This window comes from Copadichromis virginalis, linkage group LG23 (assembly GCF_057382275.1).
Source record: "Copadichromis virginalis isolate Kocher_CV1m ecotype Utaka linkage group LG23, C_Virginalis_male_GT1.1, whole genome shotgun sequence".
NCBI lineage: Eukaryota > Metazoa > Chordata > Actinopteri > Cichliformes > Cichlidae > Copadichromis > Copadichromis virginalis.
Genome location: NC_140639.1, coordinates 16,998,802 through 17,018,683, shown reverse-complemented (window position 1 = coordinate 17,018,683; position 19,882 = coordinate 16,998,802). Strand labels below are relative to the sequence as shown.

General features: G+C 37.3%; 2 protein-coding genes across 3 annotated transcripts in view; one reads left to right on the top strand and one right to left on the bottom strand.

The window, feature by feature from the left end:
* The window catches only part of nlgn1 (neuroligin 1), a 314,164-nt gene that overhangs the window by 181,401 nt on the left and 112,881 nt on the right, over positions 1-19,882 (top strand). The window lies entirely within an intron of this gene.
* LOC146680547 (uncharacterized) lies at positions 7,160-12,260 on the bottom strand. The gene is made up of 3 exons (XM_085448836.1): positions 10,535-12,260; positions 9,229-9,321; positions 7,160-8,286 (listed from the first exon to the last, which is right to left on the bottom strand). The coding sequence occupies exons 1-3, from the start codon at positions 10,790-10,792 to the stop codon at positions 7,972-7,974; spliced, it is 666 nt and encodes a 221-aa protein (XP_085304962.1). The 5' UTR covers positions 10,793-12,260; the 3' UTR covers positions 7,160-7,971.

The following is a 19,882-nucleotide window of genomic DNA, read 5'->3' as shown; positions in this document are numbered from 1 at the left end:
CTCACACACACTCAGGAGAAAAAGAGAGTTTCAGATCATTAATCTTTGTAACTCCCACCCCCTTAACCCCCCACCTCTGCTCTACTGTCCTCACTCCCCTTGGCAAAGTCATCGCTGTCTTCCTTGACCAACACAGACCCCCCGAAGCATAGGAGTGTGTGCTTACAATCCTCTGTGTGTGCAGATTTCCTCTGTATGCCTGAAGGCCCGGCATGTGTTTGCACTTGTATGTGCCAATGTGAATGTACTGTAAATGAGTTTGTATGTGTGTAGCGCTGACAGAGGAACGGTAAAACACAAAACAGAGAAACATGGGAAAGCAGAGCATGTGATATGATAAAAGAAGAACACATATCCTTATTTCAGTGCCAATATCAGGACTTCATGCCAGCAAAAAGGATGCAGCTTTCTCTAGAGGATCCAGTCCTTATTTTTGAACCCCCACAAATCAAAAAAAGAAAACACTAGTGGGGAAATGTATTTGTGCGAACTGCCAATTATCACTGAATAGATTGTATGTTTTTCTTGGAACAACTAAGTAAGTAATTGACCCATATAAGACACTAATTTATCTTTTTATGTCACAGTTACAACAGAATAATAAAATGCAAGACTTTATGATTGACTTTAGGGATTTTTGATAGTATAATGTATAAGCAGTTATGAGGATAATACTTCTAATCTAAATTAAGACAACCAATAAAATTGTCATTGTTTAGAGAGATTTAGGGGTTTGAATAGGAACTATAAAAATGTGGGCAGACAAAAACATGGTTTTGACATTTAATAGAAGAAATTATACTTAAGTAGACCGTGTTACCAGAGCTTCACCTCATTTCAGGCTACAGTGTAATGAGAGTGATATTACCAAGCTGCTGCCGCAGTTATGTAATTCACAGATGGCATTGGATTTACCTCAACATACTGTTCCCATTTTGTACTCCTGCTTCTCTCTAGAATGCACAGTCTCCCACTTTTTGGATTACCCCACAAAAAAATGGTTTTCCCCATTTGTCCTGTCCAATGTGGATTACCCACAGAGTACTTGCTCTAGATGAAATGTACTGTAAGTATTTTTTTTCATACAAACAAGTCACGCTCCATTTGTACAGAATATTCTGTAGCTTTGCCCTTAGTAAGAGGTCTTTGTGACTTAAGGTTTTATTCCAATCTCTTCCCATTAGTTTGCTATAACCAATCATATTCAGGTATAAAGACATTGTTAAATTGTACACATTATGTAATCCAATTCCAATCCACTAAACATGCTTAAAATAATATTTCAGTTTTTTAAAAGTGAGTTCTTAACTAAAAACTTTGGAACTTTATGGAAGAATACTTTAATACTTCTTGAGACTTATTTTTTATTACTTGTAGTCACACGATTAAGTTCAGCACAGGAATAGCTTTCAATAGATCCGTTTTGTTTTTTTCTGAATATCTACAGTACAGCGTATACTCTCTCGACTGAGAATATAAATATAAATCCAAGGACAAATACATATGCATGGCACATATGTATGTTCTAATTAGAAAGTGAAAGCAGTGTTAGATTTTTTCGATGACAAGAAAATAGCATAGAGTAGGTGCTGCGTTACTGAGAGATAAAACCTCCAGTAAAGAGGTTCTACAGCATGTCTTGCTCATTCATTGTGTATTGAGGAAATTCACATTTTACACCTTATAATTGTGTAATTACAAATCCATTAAACAATTACCGCACATATCTGTGTAGCATAATTTAATGTGACAGTTCAGATAAAAAGAAAGCCAGTACACAACGGCACATTGTCTTAACGTAATCCCTGCACGGTGGGGGCTGAAGCCCTTTATTCTTCTCCCATGACACTATCAGCCTGCAGCCACAGTGGCAAATCCCACTGTTGTTGGAGGAAGACAAGGAATTACTTCCTGTGTCAGATTAGGGTTATCGTAACAGGCCTGAGAGTTATTATTATTGTGACTGACATAGGCACTGTCTCACACACACACACACACACACACACACACACACACACACACACACACACACACACACACACACACACATAGTGGTAGAGATATAGTATTTACAGTTATCAACCCATTATAATGTTGGATAATCTGCACTCTGGGGCAGTTAGCTGGCAGTTAAATTCTTCATGGGGAATTTGGGCTACATAAAAACTACAAAAAGCAAATCCACGGTCATACTCAGTAGAGACATGCTGCACATTGTTGGCTAATCAAAAAGCAAAACAAACAGACAAAAAGCCACAACAAAAAGCTGTTCATCAAGAAGTGCATTTTTAAGGCATTTGGAAATGTAACTATACAGGCTAAAGGGGTGGCTCTGAACACTGTTTGGCAGTTGTGCAAATAAGACACAGATGGAGTAGAGAGAGCAAGAGAGGCAGTGAAACCAAAGAAAACTGATTGTCTGATTGATGTAAAACAGAACAAGTGCATTGTACAGCTACAATATATTTTTCTTTCGTTCTTTTAGGAAACATTAAGAGTACCTAGAAACATAATTGTCAAATATTTATAATAATATAAAAGAGACAAGGTGACTTTTTAGAGTTTAGAGTAAGACATAGAAAATGTTGCAAAAGAAGGCTGCATTAATGTATTTCTAATTTCACAAACACATTTACATTTACATTTTATTATATAATATGTCAATTATTCCTTTAATAAAAAATAGCCTCCAATCAAAAATCATGGTTCTATATAAAAAAGAAAGGGCCACTTATCCTGAACATCAAAAATAAAATTTCACATGAAAATGTGAAAAAGTCACTTAACTTAAATTTGATTTTACATTATGTATAAAAATGTCTACATAATAGCAATTTACCTTGTTTTAGAAATCACACAAGTTGTATTCTCACAGAAAGAAGAACTTCAAAACTTCATCAAAATTTACAATCAGACAATATCAGACAAAGAGAAAGGTGACAAGTTTACCTTGAGTTGGCAAGAGTTGGTAAAAAGAATTATTACCAGAACATCAGCTTTACTGAGCGTTATTCTGAGACTCAACATCTAGATGTTGTTTTCATCCTTAGTGGCCAAATTATTTCAAGTCCACACACTGAGATTTTTTTCATTGTAGTGACCAAGTGTCAAGCACAGTGGATCATTTTTGAAGTTTCAAGCTTAAATTGTATCATTTTTTTAATTGCTTGTTTTCTTTTGAAAATCTCACTTGAGTTCTGTGGGAAAAGATGCTCATATACTTTGTATCCTTGCTCTGCACAACTCTGCTGTTCAGCTGTATGTGAAATATTAGGCAATCATGCCTGCAATACTTGATCTGGACACAAAATATATCCAGCATGTCAATCCATATCTTACTTTTTCATGAAGAAATACACAAGCTCTCAATGTGATTAAGATAATGGAAGTACACAAGGTATCTGCCCTTTTGGTTAAATGCACAAAATATGATTATTCGTCCTTTATGTTTGTTATTTTCAATAAAGAAGAACGTGATTCAGTTGGTCTGAAGAAGATTACATTTGCAATGTAACTTTTTAAATTATAATTTATATATGATTATTTATAAATTATATGTTAATTATGTGTACTCTAATTAAGATAAACAATTGCTGTTTTTGGTTCATTTTACTGTTATTAGCAGTGGTAGATATTAACTCATTTATATTGTGTTGTATGAGGTAAAAGGAAGCTATGTGCCAGTAAATGTAGGATGTAGGTGTTTGTTTGTGGTCAGAAATCATAGGTTAAGAAACATAAACAGGGATGTGGACTGTGTGTTAGAAATACTAAGTACAGTATAGAGGCTATAGACATTTGCTAAATATAAACTTTAAATCTAAAGTTTTATATCCTGGAGAAAATAGGTTGTTTTGTTTGTACGTGTAACTGAAATGAAGGAGGGTAGGTCAGCAGTAAGTGACATTTTCTGTTACTCCTGTAATGGTTGGAGAATGTTTTTATATGCCGACAGTTATTACAGTTAATATTCTATCCCTTCATTTTTCTCCAACTCTTTGATCAGCCAGTGCTCACGTCTTTCTTCGATTAGTCACATTAGAGTCCCTTTTTAAAACAATGCTAATAACTTGTTGAGTTGGTCCTGCTGCTGCTGTTATCAGTGTATTCTGATGGCTGAAACAGCTTGTTGTCAGATCAATAATAATTACATGATGAAAGGCCTCCCATTAATGATTTTTACAAAGCAGAGCTCTATTAGAGGAGTCTGGGTAATAAACATTGCTCTTTTGTATAGGGAGAGGGGAAAGTGGGTAAGTATGAAAGTGCAGTAAAAATAAAGGGCAGCAGTGGGTGGTGATATTGAGGTGGAGTTATTCAGTCACTTTTACTCTACACGTTCACATTTCTTTGGCAGATAGGATCATTATCAACATTTTTCATGAGACTGCGTGCACTAGTCTCAACAGATATAAACCAATGTTCTGTCACACAGAGTCTAAAAATGTTGCTTAAGGCCTTTAACCGATAAGACAGAGCGTCATCACAATCAAATTAGGTTAGGTTAGATCAGACTTTAATGAGCCTCGTGGGGAAGCAAGTCCATTGCAACAGAAAACAAAGTAGTAGCATAGAACCAATAAAAGTATAGGGAAGAAGAGCAGAACACATCAAAGTGATGTGTGAGCTTTGTGGAATAGCCACAGAATTAAGAACATTATTCTTGTTCATGAGATGTGAAGTGTGAGGTGACAAGGTGATGGGGCTTTCTCTTCATGAGCGAAATGTGGGATCTTCTTTTTCTCTTTTAAAGCTCTCAAAAGTCAATTTCCTTTTCTAATATTTGAAATAATGACTTGGGATTTAATTTTCAATGCCTCCTATGTGCTTAGAAGGATAGAAGAAGGAGAGCAGGGGTCTAGTAGGCAAGAGACATGAGGATAAAATAGGAATAACATTCATTTTAATTGTAACAAAAATATGTAAATGATTGTTCAATGGTATTTAAACTAGATATAATCATGAAAATATTGTAGCTAGGGATAGGGGATAGACGTTGTGTGGAAGTCCAAGATTTTACAGGGTCATCTCCTTGATATTCAAGCAAAGTTGAGAAAGTAGTAAGTATGTAAAAGAACCCGACAGTGGCTTAGAGGCCCAAACTATTAATCTAACTGGTCAAGATATCTAAGATAGATGCACAACTTGCAGCTCATTGGTCAATACGAGTTATTTAAACACATTATAGATATTGTCTGATGTTCTCATATGAAAAATATGAGCACATCAGGCATAATGATAAATAATAATAAGAATAAAACCTTCTTGCTTCCGATACATTATTTGCCTCCACTCTTCTGTATGTTTGTGTTACTGCTGGTATCTTTTTCTTACTGGAATAAATTGCTTTTATCCATATGATATTGCCATTTTATAACAATTGCGAATTCATCCTGTCCCCTGGCAATAAAGAAAAGGTGAAGGTGCATTTTTGCTTTGCGGCTTGGAGGGTATAAGTCTGTAAAAGCTGCAGTGAAAGCTTCCTCACCCCAGCTTAAGGAGCTGCTAACCCACCAAAAACAATTTCATTTGTCATGGTGTCAGTGGAGAGTTTCAATGGCTCCATGATGGTGTGTAAGGGCTTTTTCACTCCCGCCAGTGAGTGTAGCAACACCTGTGGTGGAAAGTCTGTTAAATCCTGGGCAGAAGAGCAGCCACGAAGAAAGTCATGGGAGGCAATAATGTGATCACTTTTTTCAGTGATGAGCGTTTTGAGGGATTGCACTTTCACTGTAACTAGTGTCATATTTTTTACAGTAATACTCTCAGTGATGCTCAGGTACTCAAATTTAATACCATTGTAACAGAATTGTCTACTTCTAACTGCAGCAGTATTATGGTGACTTAACTAAAGGCTAAGCTAAGCAGCACATGTAAAATGCAAATGTCCTCCGACTGCTAAGTTGTCGGCTAAATTTCAGACCTTCATTTAAAGCTGCAGTGAAAACAGGTTTGTTTTTGTGAACTTTGGAAAACTGTTCAATTTCAGGAATAAGTTACTCAGTGAATTTAAAAATGATATTATACTTTTAACTGCTTTGGGCAAATAAAACAATTTGTTTTAAATTTCGAAATATTTGGTTCAGCATATAACTCTTCATGTAATACAGGACATGCCTGCGTCTTTCACTTAGTTTACTACAGCATTACGCAACACAACCTGGTTTAAAAAGCTGTTTGGTGCAGATGAAAAGGACTAATATATTAGCTATTTTCAGCCAGAATAAATAATTAAAATTGTTAATGACTATCCAAATCTCATAATACTGCTTCTCAAAGTCTCTTCTCTTATACTCGTCTCCTTTCTTGATTTATGTGTTTTTCACTTTGCTGACATAGCACTCGGTCAATCTTGTGTTTCTCATTATTACATCGTGCACTTTCTGGGTGACCCCTCATAAACTCTGTTTTGCACTCTTTGGGGGTTTTGATATGATATATTCAAAGGTTGATGTGCGAAGGCAACTGTTTGTCCTTCTTGTGTCTTGCCTTGTTTCTGGTGACAAGATGAACTGCACCTCAAATAGTGAGATGGCAGCCAGTTGTACATGGCAAATAGGAAATTTAATCAGTAAACTAACTTTCATTAAGGAGCAATGTCAGATGTTTTCCTTGCTGAGAGCATTGAGAAGCACTGACTGAAGAGAGAAGCGAATGATGCAATACACTGATTGTGGCATCCATTTTAATCATGAGGTAATTGCTGTTTTATGCAAATGATAATACAGGATGTACTTGAGGTTTATTGTGTTGCTCTCTTCATACACTCAAAAAAATCTGTTGTTGGATGAACACAATTTAATCATGGCACCCTTTTTGCACACAATTTAACCAAGTACAATAAACCCTTTTCGATCATGTCAAACCAACACATTTAGCATTTGGTGGTTTAATGTAATCAGATTACGTTGGATCAACATACTATACTTACATTGATTTGAAGTGATTTATTTAAGTATGTAGAGTGAAATTTGTTTTAATTCATTCTACACAATTTAAAAAGTTTAGGAAAACAGAATTAAATCTTGTTGTTTCAACAACTACTTTGTTAATCAAGGCAATGATTTCACTCATTTCAACCAAATTATTTCAATTAGATTTGTTTACATTTGTTACACATTTAGAAACCCACTACTTTACAAAAAAAGTCACAATCAGATTATGATAACATTATCTTTATTAACTGGATTTAGTGGACAATATAAAAGCTTACCATTTTTGTACACCTGCAAGCATTATGCCACTACAAAAGGTAAAATGTTAGAATACTTATTTACATAGGTAATATGTTGGAACCAAAGCTTCCACAACTAAAAACAGATGCAAAATTTGCTCAATATATCGACTGCATTTTAAAAAATTAAACTAAAAGATAAAAATACATCTCCCACTTGGCAAGTTAAAACGTGACAAAATCGAATTGTGTGAATTTGGAAAAATAAAATAAAATAATTAGAAATATTTTGGGGGCAATACAACAACAACAAAAAATTCCATAGGTGATGAAAATCTATATTTGTTTGGTGTATCTCATTGAAATAATTATTAGTTTGACCAATTTTTATATTTCTGTATTTATTTTTTTAATTTTGGTTGCAGTCCTCCACAGCTAGCAATATAGTTTTGCTGTGTTTTAAAACATGCTAGCAAGCAAAATGGAAACAATAATACAGTGAACTTAACAGGTGGCAGTGGTCTTAAACTTTACAGGACCTTGATACATAAACACAACATAGTACTTCTGTCAGTACTTCTGATCCATTTTGAGCCATCTATATAAGGACAAACAAAAATCATCTGCAGTGCTGTATAAAAGGTGAATTGCCCAACAGAGAGAATCCAAAAACTTAAAAAAAAATGTTTTAAATGAAAGAAAAAAAATATAAACAACTCAAATATTAACATTATATATTGGAAATCACCATTGCACCAATGAACCATTCAAGACCTATCAGTCATTTTCAAGTGCTCTCACCCCATAAGCTTGTTTTTCAGAAACTGTACCTTTGAAGACAGCTTTTGTCCATCAAGATTTAAAAGTATCTTCTGGAGGACTTCAAAGGTGCATTTAAGTTCTGGTGGGTAGCTCAGGTTCAAACGGTATATGAGTCCAAACAACAGAGCACATGCTTGTGCAATGTTACCCAAATCAGTGTTAGCCTCCACACCCTCAATCACGACACCAACGTCCTCTGGGTCATCTTCAGGTTCAGCACCCTCCTTCTGGATGACGTACACCCCCATCACAGTTTGCTCCATGCAGCTTTTTGCCTCGCTGTCCGTATCCTACATGAAAAAGTATAAGACAACAAAGTAAAATTTAAGAGATTGTTTAAACAACTGTTTCTATGCTGTTCATAAAATCCAAGTAGTCAAAGTAATAAACAGAAAATTACACCACTAAAGTAGTTGTTAGTAATTACTCCAATACATAAATTATAAAATACACCTCTCATGTCAAAAGAGGTGGCATAATTGACCTCTCACCGGCCCCTCCCCCGAAAGGGCCATTGTCCAATTACACATTATAGCAACCGTTACTGTGTCTGACAAACATTAACCTCAAGCAAGATGGAGAAGCGGTGTGCCCACCGATACGCCGAGAGATTGTGTCTGGAGGAGTTGTGTTCTTTCCATTCACAAAGTCAAAAACAACGTGAATGGATTAAACAGTGTGTATGGCCCCATTCCCAGGTAAATGTACCGAACATTATGAAGCATGTCTGCTCGCACATTCGGGTACCCATTGGTGCGCAGAGGAAACCATTTGTTTGTCGGACGTAGCAAGAGTAACTTAGGGGGACAGGACTCGAGAAAAGGCTAACTCAGCTGCTAAAATAAAACAGGTATAGAAGTGTTAGTACTAAACAGCTCAAAGTTCATAGACATTTCTATTTACAAATACTGATGACCATAACAATGAAAAAACAACAGGACTTGTTTTAATCCAAGTACAGATTCAAAAGCAATATAGTCTTGATGCATGTTAAATGCATTGTATGTTTGTGTATCAAGTTTAAGTAGGCATAAATTTCTTTCCTTCCAATACCAAATTCCAGAAATTCTTTATTGCAACGCTTAATACTGTTTGGTATTCAAGACATCCTTTCCCCAATACCAGGTGTCTTGTTGCTAATCTCAAAATTTTAATTTTAATGATTTGCATTTGAGGCAACGTCACAATTTGTATGAGAATGTTACAGACAACATGCTGTCACAATGGCTCACCAAGTACTCCTTTATTAACTTCTCATAGTCTTCGTTTAGGTGGATGCACAAAGACTTCAAGATGCATGCTCGTCTGGTATGGATGTTGTCATGCTGGAGAGGAGGAGGAGATAATATGAGCCAAAACCAGTCTGTTTTTCTTAAAGCTAGGGTAATCAGTTAACTTGCATAATTACCGTAATTGTCGGGCTATAAGCCGCTACTTTTTGCACAAGCTTTGAACCCTGCGGCTTTTAGTCAGGTGCGGCTTTTCTATGGGTTGTCCAGGATTTTTGTGATATCGTAAGAGGATTTGTTTTGTTTGTTCCGCTGTTGTACGGCACTACGTTGCCTGGCGGAAGGATCGGGGTTCAAGAGTGGTATGTTGGTCACATGTCCGTCCGCCAGGCAACGTGGTGCCGTACGAAGTAGCGCAAAAAACAAACTTCAAAGTAGCGCTACGCGTTCAGCGGGAGGCGTGGATGACGAGCGGCGATAAACTTGCGAAAAGCAAGTTATGCCCAACTCCACCGGTGGATTCTGACAGCGTGGAAAAGTGTGAAAACATCCACGATCACCAACGGATTTCGAAGGGCTGGACTGCTGCATGATGGAGAAGACACCGCCACGGCCCTTCTGAGGGTGTTCGACTCTGACACTGACAACGAGGATTTCTTTGGTTTTGAAAGTGACAACGAAGGAGAGAAGCGGAGAGTGGATGATGAAGCCACCCTGAGCCTGTTCGTATCCGACACTGGAGAAGAGGACTTTGGTGGTTTTAGTGCGCAGGAAGATGGTGGTGAATGACTGACTTTTCTTCTTGTCACTGCACCTGAGCCTAAAAGGTAGTCCGAATCTAGTGTGCTGTAGGTTATTGTTATGTACTACATTTGTTACTCATTTATGAAGCACAATACATGTTTCGTACTTGTAATTACTGCTACTTGTACATATACCTAAAAAGTTGTGCAAATATGTACCCATAACTTGTTTTTCAAAATATTAATAAAAGTGATGTCTCCAAACAGCCATCTCTTTCCTGACAATTCCCTTTGTGTATATTCTCTTACATATGATAAGTCAACATTGAAACACCTGCGGCTTTTAGTCAGGTGCGGCTAATGTATGTACAAAACAGGATTTTCCCCTGATTTTAGCTTGTGCGGCTAATATTCAGGTGCGCTTTGTAGTCCGGGAAATACGGTATTCTTTAGGTTAGAACCTGGCATGTACCACTTGTTAAGCCGAAACAAAATTGACAACTTCATCTCCAAATAAAAGTTATTTTTGCTGCCTATGACAAAGTCTACTCAATCCTAATACAAACCTTGGAGATGGCAAGCATGACACCTCTTATTTTCTTTCCACGTGTCCCTCCTTTGGTCAGAAAGATTTCCATTAAGCGTGGCGCGTATTGGTCAAGCTCGGCAAAGAAAGTAGATAGCAGAGGCTTTGTGGTGATTCGCAGAAACTCCTTCTCAATCTGCAATAGAGAACAAATACATTGATTAAAAACGCAACTGTATATTTCACTCACTTCACATCTAAGCTGACTAAAGCTGCTTTTAGAAGACCATGCAGACATCAGTGCTGTCTGTGTAGGACATGAATCAGTCTGTGTCAGATACTGAATTTGAAATTTCCACTAAAGTCACAAGTAAGAGGCAAGTGGAACCAAGATCTAGGCCATTTGCTTTTTGAAGTTTGCAAAGACTGCTAAATTGCACCAGTGGTAGTTCACTCTTTGCAACACAGTATGCTGTTCTAAACAGATTTTTCAGGTTTATTTTTAGTATATTATTTGCAATTGGTGTTTGTTCTGGGAAAGATATTGCAGACTGAGCAATAATCCATTTCTAATGGGGGCCTTTCTTAAAATGACTGGTCCCAGTAACAAAGGCGCTTGTCGACTCAGAAATCGAGGGAAAACCAACAACACACCCGGCAGAACATTATGTTATTTACACGGGTGCACATAAGTGGTCCGCATGTGCGCATTCGCTGTCAAAATAAAAGACGCGCAACAGATAAGAAGTTGCAACGCACGTTTGCATCCATATAAAAGGCACTGTTTTTGTCCGCTAGAGTGGGATTTTCACGGCACATTCTGCACCACATCTGTGTGTTCATCATTTGTTTGAAGCCAGCTCACCTCCTGCAACCACTTTTGCGAGAATACGCGCTTCTTTTGTGGTTCGGACTCCTTCTGACATTTCTTTGGAGGTGGAGGAAAACCAAAGTAATTGCTTAAAGGAGCTTCTTCGACATATTTAAGAGTTCTAAACAAATATGTCCTCCTCCAGAAAATCTTATGTATGCAAACACGCGTTGCAACTTCTTATCTTGTGCGCGTTTTTTATTTTGACAGCAAATACGCACTTGCGGACCACTTATGTGCAGCCCCGGTTATATAGCTCGTCATGTTGCAGCCACAGAAATTCTTTTGTCCATGAAACCATAAAGCTGCACTTTCTTTTTGCCTTATAGTCTGATTTGTCATAACTTTTCCGTTTTGTGGTAAGCTTTTCTTTGGCTGTCACTTCTTCACCCTGACCTGTCTTATTTGGCTAAGCAGAACTACAATTAATATCCTGCTGCTTTTACACACGCACTCACATAACACTCAGCGATTGTCTGCGCGATCAACCTCTCACGTTTAAGCTGCGGGAGATTTCACTTGTCATGTTTGCATAGTAAGCTAACGATTGATAAGACGATGTCAGAGGAATTGGTGCACAAATTATCATCACTCACAGATCAGTGCTGTCGCTCTCTATACACAGGTCGCGCGATTGCAAAGTGAAAGAAAAAAACAAGCGCAAATTCAAACGCGATTTCAATATGTCACATATTGACAGTGGCTCACCGATGCCAATGACATAATTACCCAGCTACATTTCCGAAAGAATGCAGAAGCATTGACATATATTTTTCCTTCTTATGACAGCCCGACGGGCAGGGCAGAGATAGATTTTGGTAGCCCGACTGGAAAAATCGCTAGCCCTGGGACGTCGGGCTAGCCATTTTGCGAGCCCTGTACAGTGTTTCAATAATTGTACCTACTACTCTCCCTGATGGAACAACGCTTGCACTGCCACATACAAGTCACTGAAAGAAAAAAAGAAAAGCAGTTTTAAGGATAGTTTTATTGGCACCTTTTTTTCACTTTGATTAAATCATAAAACTATCATAAAAAATATATGATGGTAAAAGGCTTACCATGTATTAAAGAGGAGGCACAAACAATCAGAAAAAGGGGTCAGCTTTCTTTGTGGTGTTACTATGGTAAAGAAAACAGAAAAAATTATTTTATAAAAATTCCACAGTGGATTTTTTTTTTACTTTGTTGCAAATGTATAAAAAAAATACAAATACATATAAATACCTCTTGCAATAAAAAATTCACAGATAAATATCCAATCTGTTGCCAAATGTAATAGCAGTGTTTCACACTATGCAATAAAGATGCTGGTAGTTGCGGTATAGGTCCGACAGGCAATTTTCATAACTATCCGCCATTGCCTTTTCCTCTGACCTCGTGTTTATGCTCTTTTTCCCATGCACTAGCATCAAGTCAATTCGAAGGATGCAGCCCCTGAATTTGGACACAGCTAATATTTAGCAAATCGCGCATGCTAGTTTAACTTGCATTACTGTGAGAGGCCGAATGCTTAAAATAAAAGGAGAGAGAAAGAAAGAAAGAAAGAAAAAATGCAAATGATAATAAAAAAAGTGAACAAAGACCATGTCTTGCAATAACCGTCATTTAAAACCAAAGTGAATGCTAACAGAGCTAGGTAGAAGTTCAATGAGACAACCATACTAGCTTTAGCTAACTTCATTTACTTTGAAAGTGAATTACAAACGTGTTAAATATTGAATTAAACATATCAATAACCGCTAAAAACACTATAAGACTAACTGCAAAAACGGGTAAAAAAAAAACAAAAAAAAAAAACAATGAAGTGGAAATGCTAATAATAGTATAAATATACCCAGAGCGGATTATAAATCAGGTATTAGACGGTACCGATTGGCACCGTCTAATACCAGATTTTCACTGTATTTGCTCCACTCCCGCTGTCTAATGACAACTTACACATTTGGAATTAAAAACATTGTTAAACAATTAATGGACAAAACAACTTCGTTTGACTAAGATATTTTGAGTTATTTATTACTTACCTGTATTGTGGAAGATTCCGCAGAGGGAAATGGCAGTCCACTGAACACATATAACTTCTCCGCGTTCCCGCCTCTTCACTTTTGGGAAGTTTGAGCATGCGCACTAGGCATCGGTTTTAGAGTTGTTGATTTAAAATAATTACATTTAATTGAACTGAAGAATGCAAATCTAGTTCATTAAACTTTTTGTTATTTTATGTTAAACCAACAACTGATAATGATTTAAAAACCTAAACTCAATATGTTCATGTTAAATAGACAAATGTCTATTGAATTAATCAAACAACTGCCTTAGTTGACTTTTTTGAGTGTACCCGTCGTCAAAATCCACTTTATATTGTTTTGTAACAAACCATTATTTCCTCTCCCTCTTTCCTCAAATTGTTGTATTAAAAACATTGGAGAAAATTGATAAATATTGTTTTACTAAGTTAATCGAGTGTTATTAGTTGTTATCATTCATGGAATTTACCCTACATCCCTGACTCCTCATCTGTCCCAGCACTTTGTGTATCCTCCAGGCATTTGCCTGTATCAGGGAGTGGTAAAGGGGGTCACCTCAGGATGGCCTTGGGGGGGCAACCCATCCAGGAAAAAGCTAACAGTGTTTAAACACCTCCTCCAGCATCCCCCAGAGCTCAGTAGGAGACACAGCAGGAGTGTGCTTATCATGAACTAAATGTCTTGCTGTGATACAGAAACTCCAGAGAAATATTCAGGCTTCAGGTACCAGGAAATCAACAGTGTTTACATGTGCAGAACCAAACTGACAAATCAGAGTGTGTCAGGTCTTTGTGTGAGTTACCATCTGTTTAAAATGGCTTAGTCAATTCTGACTAAAGAGTTACAGCTTGATTTGGCAGTGTATGATAACAAGTAGTGCTCTCAAATAGAAACTATCAGTAATTAGTTAAAAGATTGATGCTGTTACATTTGATAAAAAGGACTAAATCTCTAATGGGGAACCTGTACCAGTATAGCATTTATTTACCATTACCAGTCCAGTCATGCAGAATCTTTACTGTGATGGCTAAGGAGTATGTAGGATAGTGAGTGTACATGTGTGCATGTTGAGCTACTCGTGTTTGCAGTAAAAGCATCTCTTTTCAGGAGCTCTGACACGGACAGCTCCTCATCGGACCTCGGGGTGACTTTTACCCCTGAACACTCTTACATTTGAGAATAACTGGTTGGCAATATTTTAGTTTTCTGCTTCACTGAGCCCCTACTGGGAATTCTGGATGACTGTCATGGTAAACGCATGGATGGATGGAGGGACAGATGGATGGCTAAGCAAGGTGAAGATGTCGCAACATGGAAAAGAAGCAAAATAGCTAAATAAAGGATTTATTTATGTCTATATATATTGAGATATTGCTCAAGTATTTCAATAAATCTTATGGCACTGAAGGACAATGTAGCTGGGTGACATGCTGCCAGCGGCTGTGGGTCCATGCACCTGGATAATATTTTTAAAAATCAAGCAAAAAAAAGAAGTAATAAGACAACAAAACAATACAAATGTACTTAATTTGCTACATATCTATATGAATAAACCTACAAAATATAAAGGCATTTTATTTGTCACCAATTACACAGACACACACACACAAAAAAAAGAAAAAACACCCAAAAAAACAAGTAACTTTTTATTGTCTATTAAAAAGATGAAGCCATGCAGACAATAATGGTTGTCTGCATGGCTTCATCTCAAAAGAGAGCAGCTCACTTCACACCCCTTTTTCAGAGAGAAATTGCTCGACTTACATAATGTACACAAACACACTGAGACAGACACTAAGAGATTCTCAGAAATGCTCTGACAAATTGCACATGTAAACGCTTGAGCAAGTGGAGCCGAGTGTGCCATCAGCTTGTCTGCCCAAGAGCACTTCTATGTAATTGTGCATTTAAAATAGCCGAGTTATTGTTGTTGTCATGCAGAAGGAGCAGAGAATGAATGGGCAGATTTGGGTTTTATAGTGCACCACTTAATGTGGCAGCAGACACTAGTTGCTGGCAGCAGAAATCAGTGTTGAATATGTGTGTGTGTTTATGTGTGTTGACAGCCCAGACATCAGTGTAATGTACTCTGTGTTGATTGAAAGGCCCAGTAGGGGAGTTTGGGGACTAATAACTATTATGAAATTGATAACCTTGGCAGTCGTCAGCTCAATTCGCACCTGCTACTGTTTTCAATAAAACAACAGAAAAGCAACATCATTGAAAATTATGCCCCAAATATGAACCCACTTCATTTTATTCTGCCATTTCCACTCTGCCGTAACAATGGCAAAGCAGGAGAGAGGGAGTGTAATGGCTTTGAGTAGTGGGGTTGTGACTGGCATCTCATTGATGTGAGTAGCTGCATCGGATGAAAATCCTGGTCATTTAGGGGAAACGGAAAATCTCTTACACTACAGCTGTGAAGTGCTCGAAGCGAGGCATTGTCTGCCCATTCATTGCTTCATACTTACACTTCACAAACCTGTCAGGACCTCTGCTATTAATAAAAAGTTGTAAAAGTCATCACATCAATTAACCTTTGACCCTATCACACTAGTTCCTGGATACTAGTTCCTGTTCCTGGTCCCTGACCTTACACACGTAGGGGAAAATTATAATGTTAGCGGAGCAGCTGCAAAAAACCCATGGAAAGGATGTGCAGCAACTGTAGGCAACCTAAACAGTGTGCTTTATGTTAATTTTGCCTGTCAGGTTCATAGTAGGGCGTCACCTGGGGGATCACCTGATCTACTTGGCTTGTGGCTGACCATAGGTTTGTGGCCTCTTCAACATTAAGCTAAAGTTTTAGAAAATGTATTGCACAGGTAAAGTAAAAAAAGAGAGAAAAGAAAACATTTGTTATCTGATTATCATCTTTATTCATACTTCAGTAGTGAAAATGCACATTTTACAAAGCCACAAATATTAAAATTAAATTAAATCTTTTCTCTCTAACTAGTATTGTAAATGTAGCTGTATGAATGGGTAGTTTTAGATTCCTTGTACCATTATGAAAGTTTTTTTTTTAATGTATTTAGAGATTCACAGTTTCATCTGTTTTTCCTGTCTTTCACTCTCTCTCTGTCGCTCTCACTCACTCAGTCACTCACACAAACAGGTCCTTTAAAAAAGATGGAAAGAGACAGCAGGAGAAACATTAAGAGAGGCAGATGAGTGAGAAAACACAGATAGATCTCCCTCATACTTTATATGCTAATTGAGGTGATGCTCCGACACGCTGTAAGCATCCTGAAAGCAGCAGTCAAACAATGACCTCAAGGTGATCGTGAGTGTAACACACTGTCAGTAGCTGATGCCAAGAGAGTGGCTGCAGCCAGAAAGTAGTCTCATCTCAACTCATCCTGTGCACTGTGCTCCTGGCACGCTGGACTTATCCTCCTTTTATCTAATTATTTTTCGTCGTTGCTATTCGTCTGTTGTTCTCTGATTGGCCCGTGTCTGTTGGATCAAGAGTCAACAATATAATAGCCGGGAATGTACTTTGCACATGCTGGAAGTAGAAATTGCTTAATATTCAGATCACGCATGCAGCTATCCTTTCAACAAATTAACCTCCGCTGAGTTTTCATTTATTTGCTGATTAGCACAAATGGTAAACTTGTTGTTTTGTAATTAATTGGTTGGAGGCGAAACGTAAAAAGAAACAGATGATGCAGAGATTTTTTAATATTAAAAGTATAATAGATGTTGAAGTTAATGATGAATGAATTGACCTGAAGCTTATTGGTAACATATAAGTAATTTATGCCTTCAGCAATATGTTTTACATTTAAAAAAATGAACTATTTATAGACCAAAAACTGACATAGACAGCAATATTACAATTAAGCAATAAAAATGACATGTAGCTGACTAAACCGTGGTGGACATGTAAACATTCAGCTTTGGCAAGAAACAATGAAATAACTTCACAAAATAACAGGCTGCATGCTGAGTTCAACTTCTTTTAAACAAATGTTTCCTCGGGAAAGTCACTTTAAGATGTGTGATTGTGGGATCGGATTCCTTTCCCCTAATATTTCATCTTCCTGTTTGTGTTTTCAGTAACACAAAGTTATGCCTATAAGAGTAGATGACCAAACAGCTATGCAAAGTGGAGCTAACCTTTTGTTACTCTATCTAACAAAAGTGTATAAAGACCAGCAACCATCTGGGCTCACTATGGCAGATTATCTTCTGCACAGCATTTTAAAGAAAAAATGTTATGATTAAATAGAATACATCTGTGCTTGACAGCTGCTGGATATTGCTATTCTGCCAGAATTCGTGAAATGAACTAATGGTTTGAAATGCAGTGGTTCTCTTTGGGATAAAATGCCTAAGTGCTAACTTGTTAAATACGATGCTTTTTGTCTGCTCGTATGTGTTACCTGATCAAGAACACTTTCCTGTAGTTTAAAGATATTTCGGAGTGGATTAGTAAACATGAAATCACCAGACGTCAACTAGACGGCTTGGTAAAAGTGGACTAGAGTGGCAGAGCAAACATAGCTGCTCATATTCACAGAGCTGATACCCAATCAGGGCAAAGAACAGGTGTTTGCTCTGTAAGATTGTTATCAGTGTTGTAGGTACAATGTGATTATATCACTAAGGACAATTGTATAATCATGTTGCCTGGCATTTATAAAAGTAGTTCTCATCTCTTTTCTATTTTTTTTATAATAGATAATAAACCAGTTGTTTTATTTAACCCAAATTGAATTGATTTAGATAAAGATGAAGTAATAAAAGCATTTCAGCAAGACATTAAAGCTTAACAATTAAAGGCTAACAGGATAAATATTAAGCACAATAACCCCTGACAATTAATGTGGCCTGCACTTTATGAAAAATAAAAGTGTGCATGCAAGCGTGTGTGAGAGAAAGAGTCCATAAAATGACACTACTGGAATTATTCTTTTAGTTGACCGATACTGGGAAAGCCTTATAGACACAAAAGCTTTAATTAAATTAGTTGGAGGGTTTACAAGATTGGGAAGCTGTTCCCATAAACACCGCTGCACTCCAAAATTCTGCTTTTGTAAAATCACAATAAATAACTCAAACGAAACGATGCTGACCAAGCATCCACATTCAGTTGTCACTGCAATGACCCAAATGTCTGCAGTACTGTCTAAATGATTTTTAACCACATTCCATTGCCATTTCTGGCTTTGATTGTGCTTGTAGGTTCATTATGAGCTAAAATAGTTGTGATTCTTTCATTTTGAAGAGTAGAATATGTTTACTTCCCATCTATGGCGGCATCATTTTTGAATAAACAATCATGTGAATAGGGCTGCTGCACAGAGAGATAGAAAAATGGAGATGGAGGAGCAGAATAGAAAGTATGAGTGTGGCAGGGCTGGTGTGTGAGCAGAATCCTTAGCGCCAATGGGCTAATTTATCATTGCCCCCTGTTACTATGGGAACCAGCATTCTGGGCAAATCAAGGAACGCTAGAGTGGTGTTTTTCTCCTCTTTTTCTTTTTCATTTCTTTTTTTAAGGCCAGTTCAAGGGAGTTGTGAGTTTAGAATGTCTACAGCAGAGCACAGTAAGAGCAAGAGGTCTCAGGAAAGTGTAGCTTTAATAAGTCATTAAGTCAAGCATTTAGTGGATCCATATCCAGCTTTTATTACATGTAAGAAAGAAAGAAGGAAAGAATGAATGAATCAAGTGTTGAAGTGAGATGATTTCACTTGGCTTGAATGTAAATTGGCTTTTTCTTGAGTACACATCTCATGTTTCTCGTGTCTTGAAAGACACAGGTGAATCTGGCTTTCAAGAGAGAGAATTATGTGAACCTAATGGCACAATCTTTTCACTTTCTTACAAAATCTTCACACTAATTCAACCACTTTATTAACTGAAGGATTTTTAGGAACCATTCTGACGTGTAGATTTTAGGTAAAATCATGTTAATACTACTTCTTGATGTAGTGTAACATTAACTGATGTTAAATGCCTCTTCAGAAAACATTTAAGAATATGTTTTCTGAAGAAATTATTACAGTTAGAGCTTTAAATTCTTTAGTGTTTATATATCCTTTGTATATGTGATTTGTAGTGCCATTGTGTGCTGAGTATCTATGCGTAAAGCAACACACAACTTAGAGGGCAGCGGCTTTTTTCTGGTGGTTTGCGCATGAGCATTGTGGACGAACCGCTGGTCTTTGACGGTAAACTGAGGGGAGAGTGCGAGGCAAGCTGTCGCTGGCTCAGCTTTTACTGTCCTAAGATCAGTTACAACCTGTGCTTCGTGTGGAAACACAGCTAGTGCTAACCGGTAGACGAGCTTCAGCAAGTTAGCATTGTAATAGATGAGTTTCCTCTCGCTCCTTTAATACACTAGCAAGGAAAGCTGTAACCATGATGGAGAGGGGACGGCAGCTCTGAGCATATCCGGTCTAATAAAACAGGGAAGCTGAGCAGGTGCAGTTTAAGGAGCACTTTCTGATTAGCATTTATGAGAATAACTGA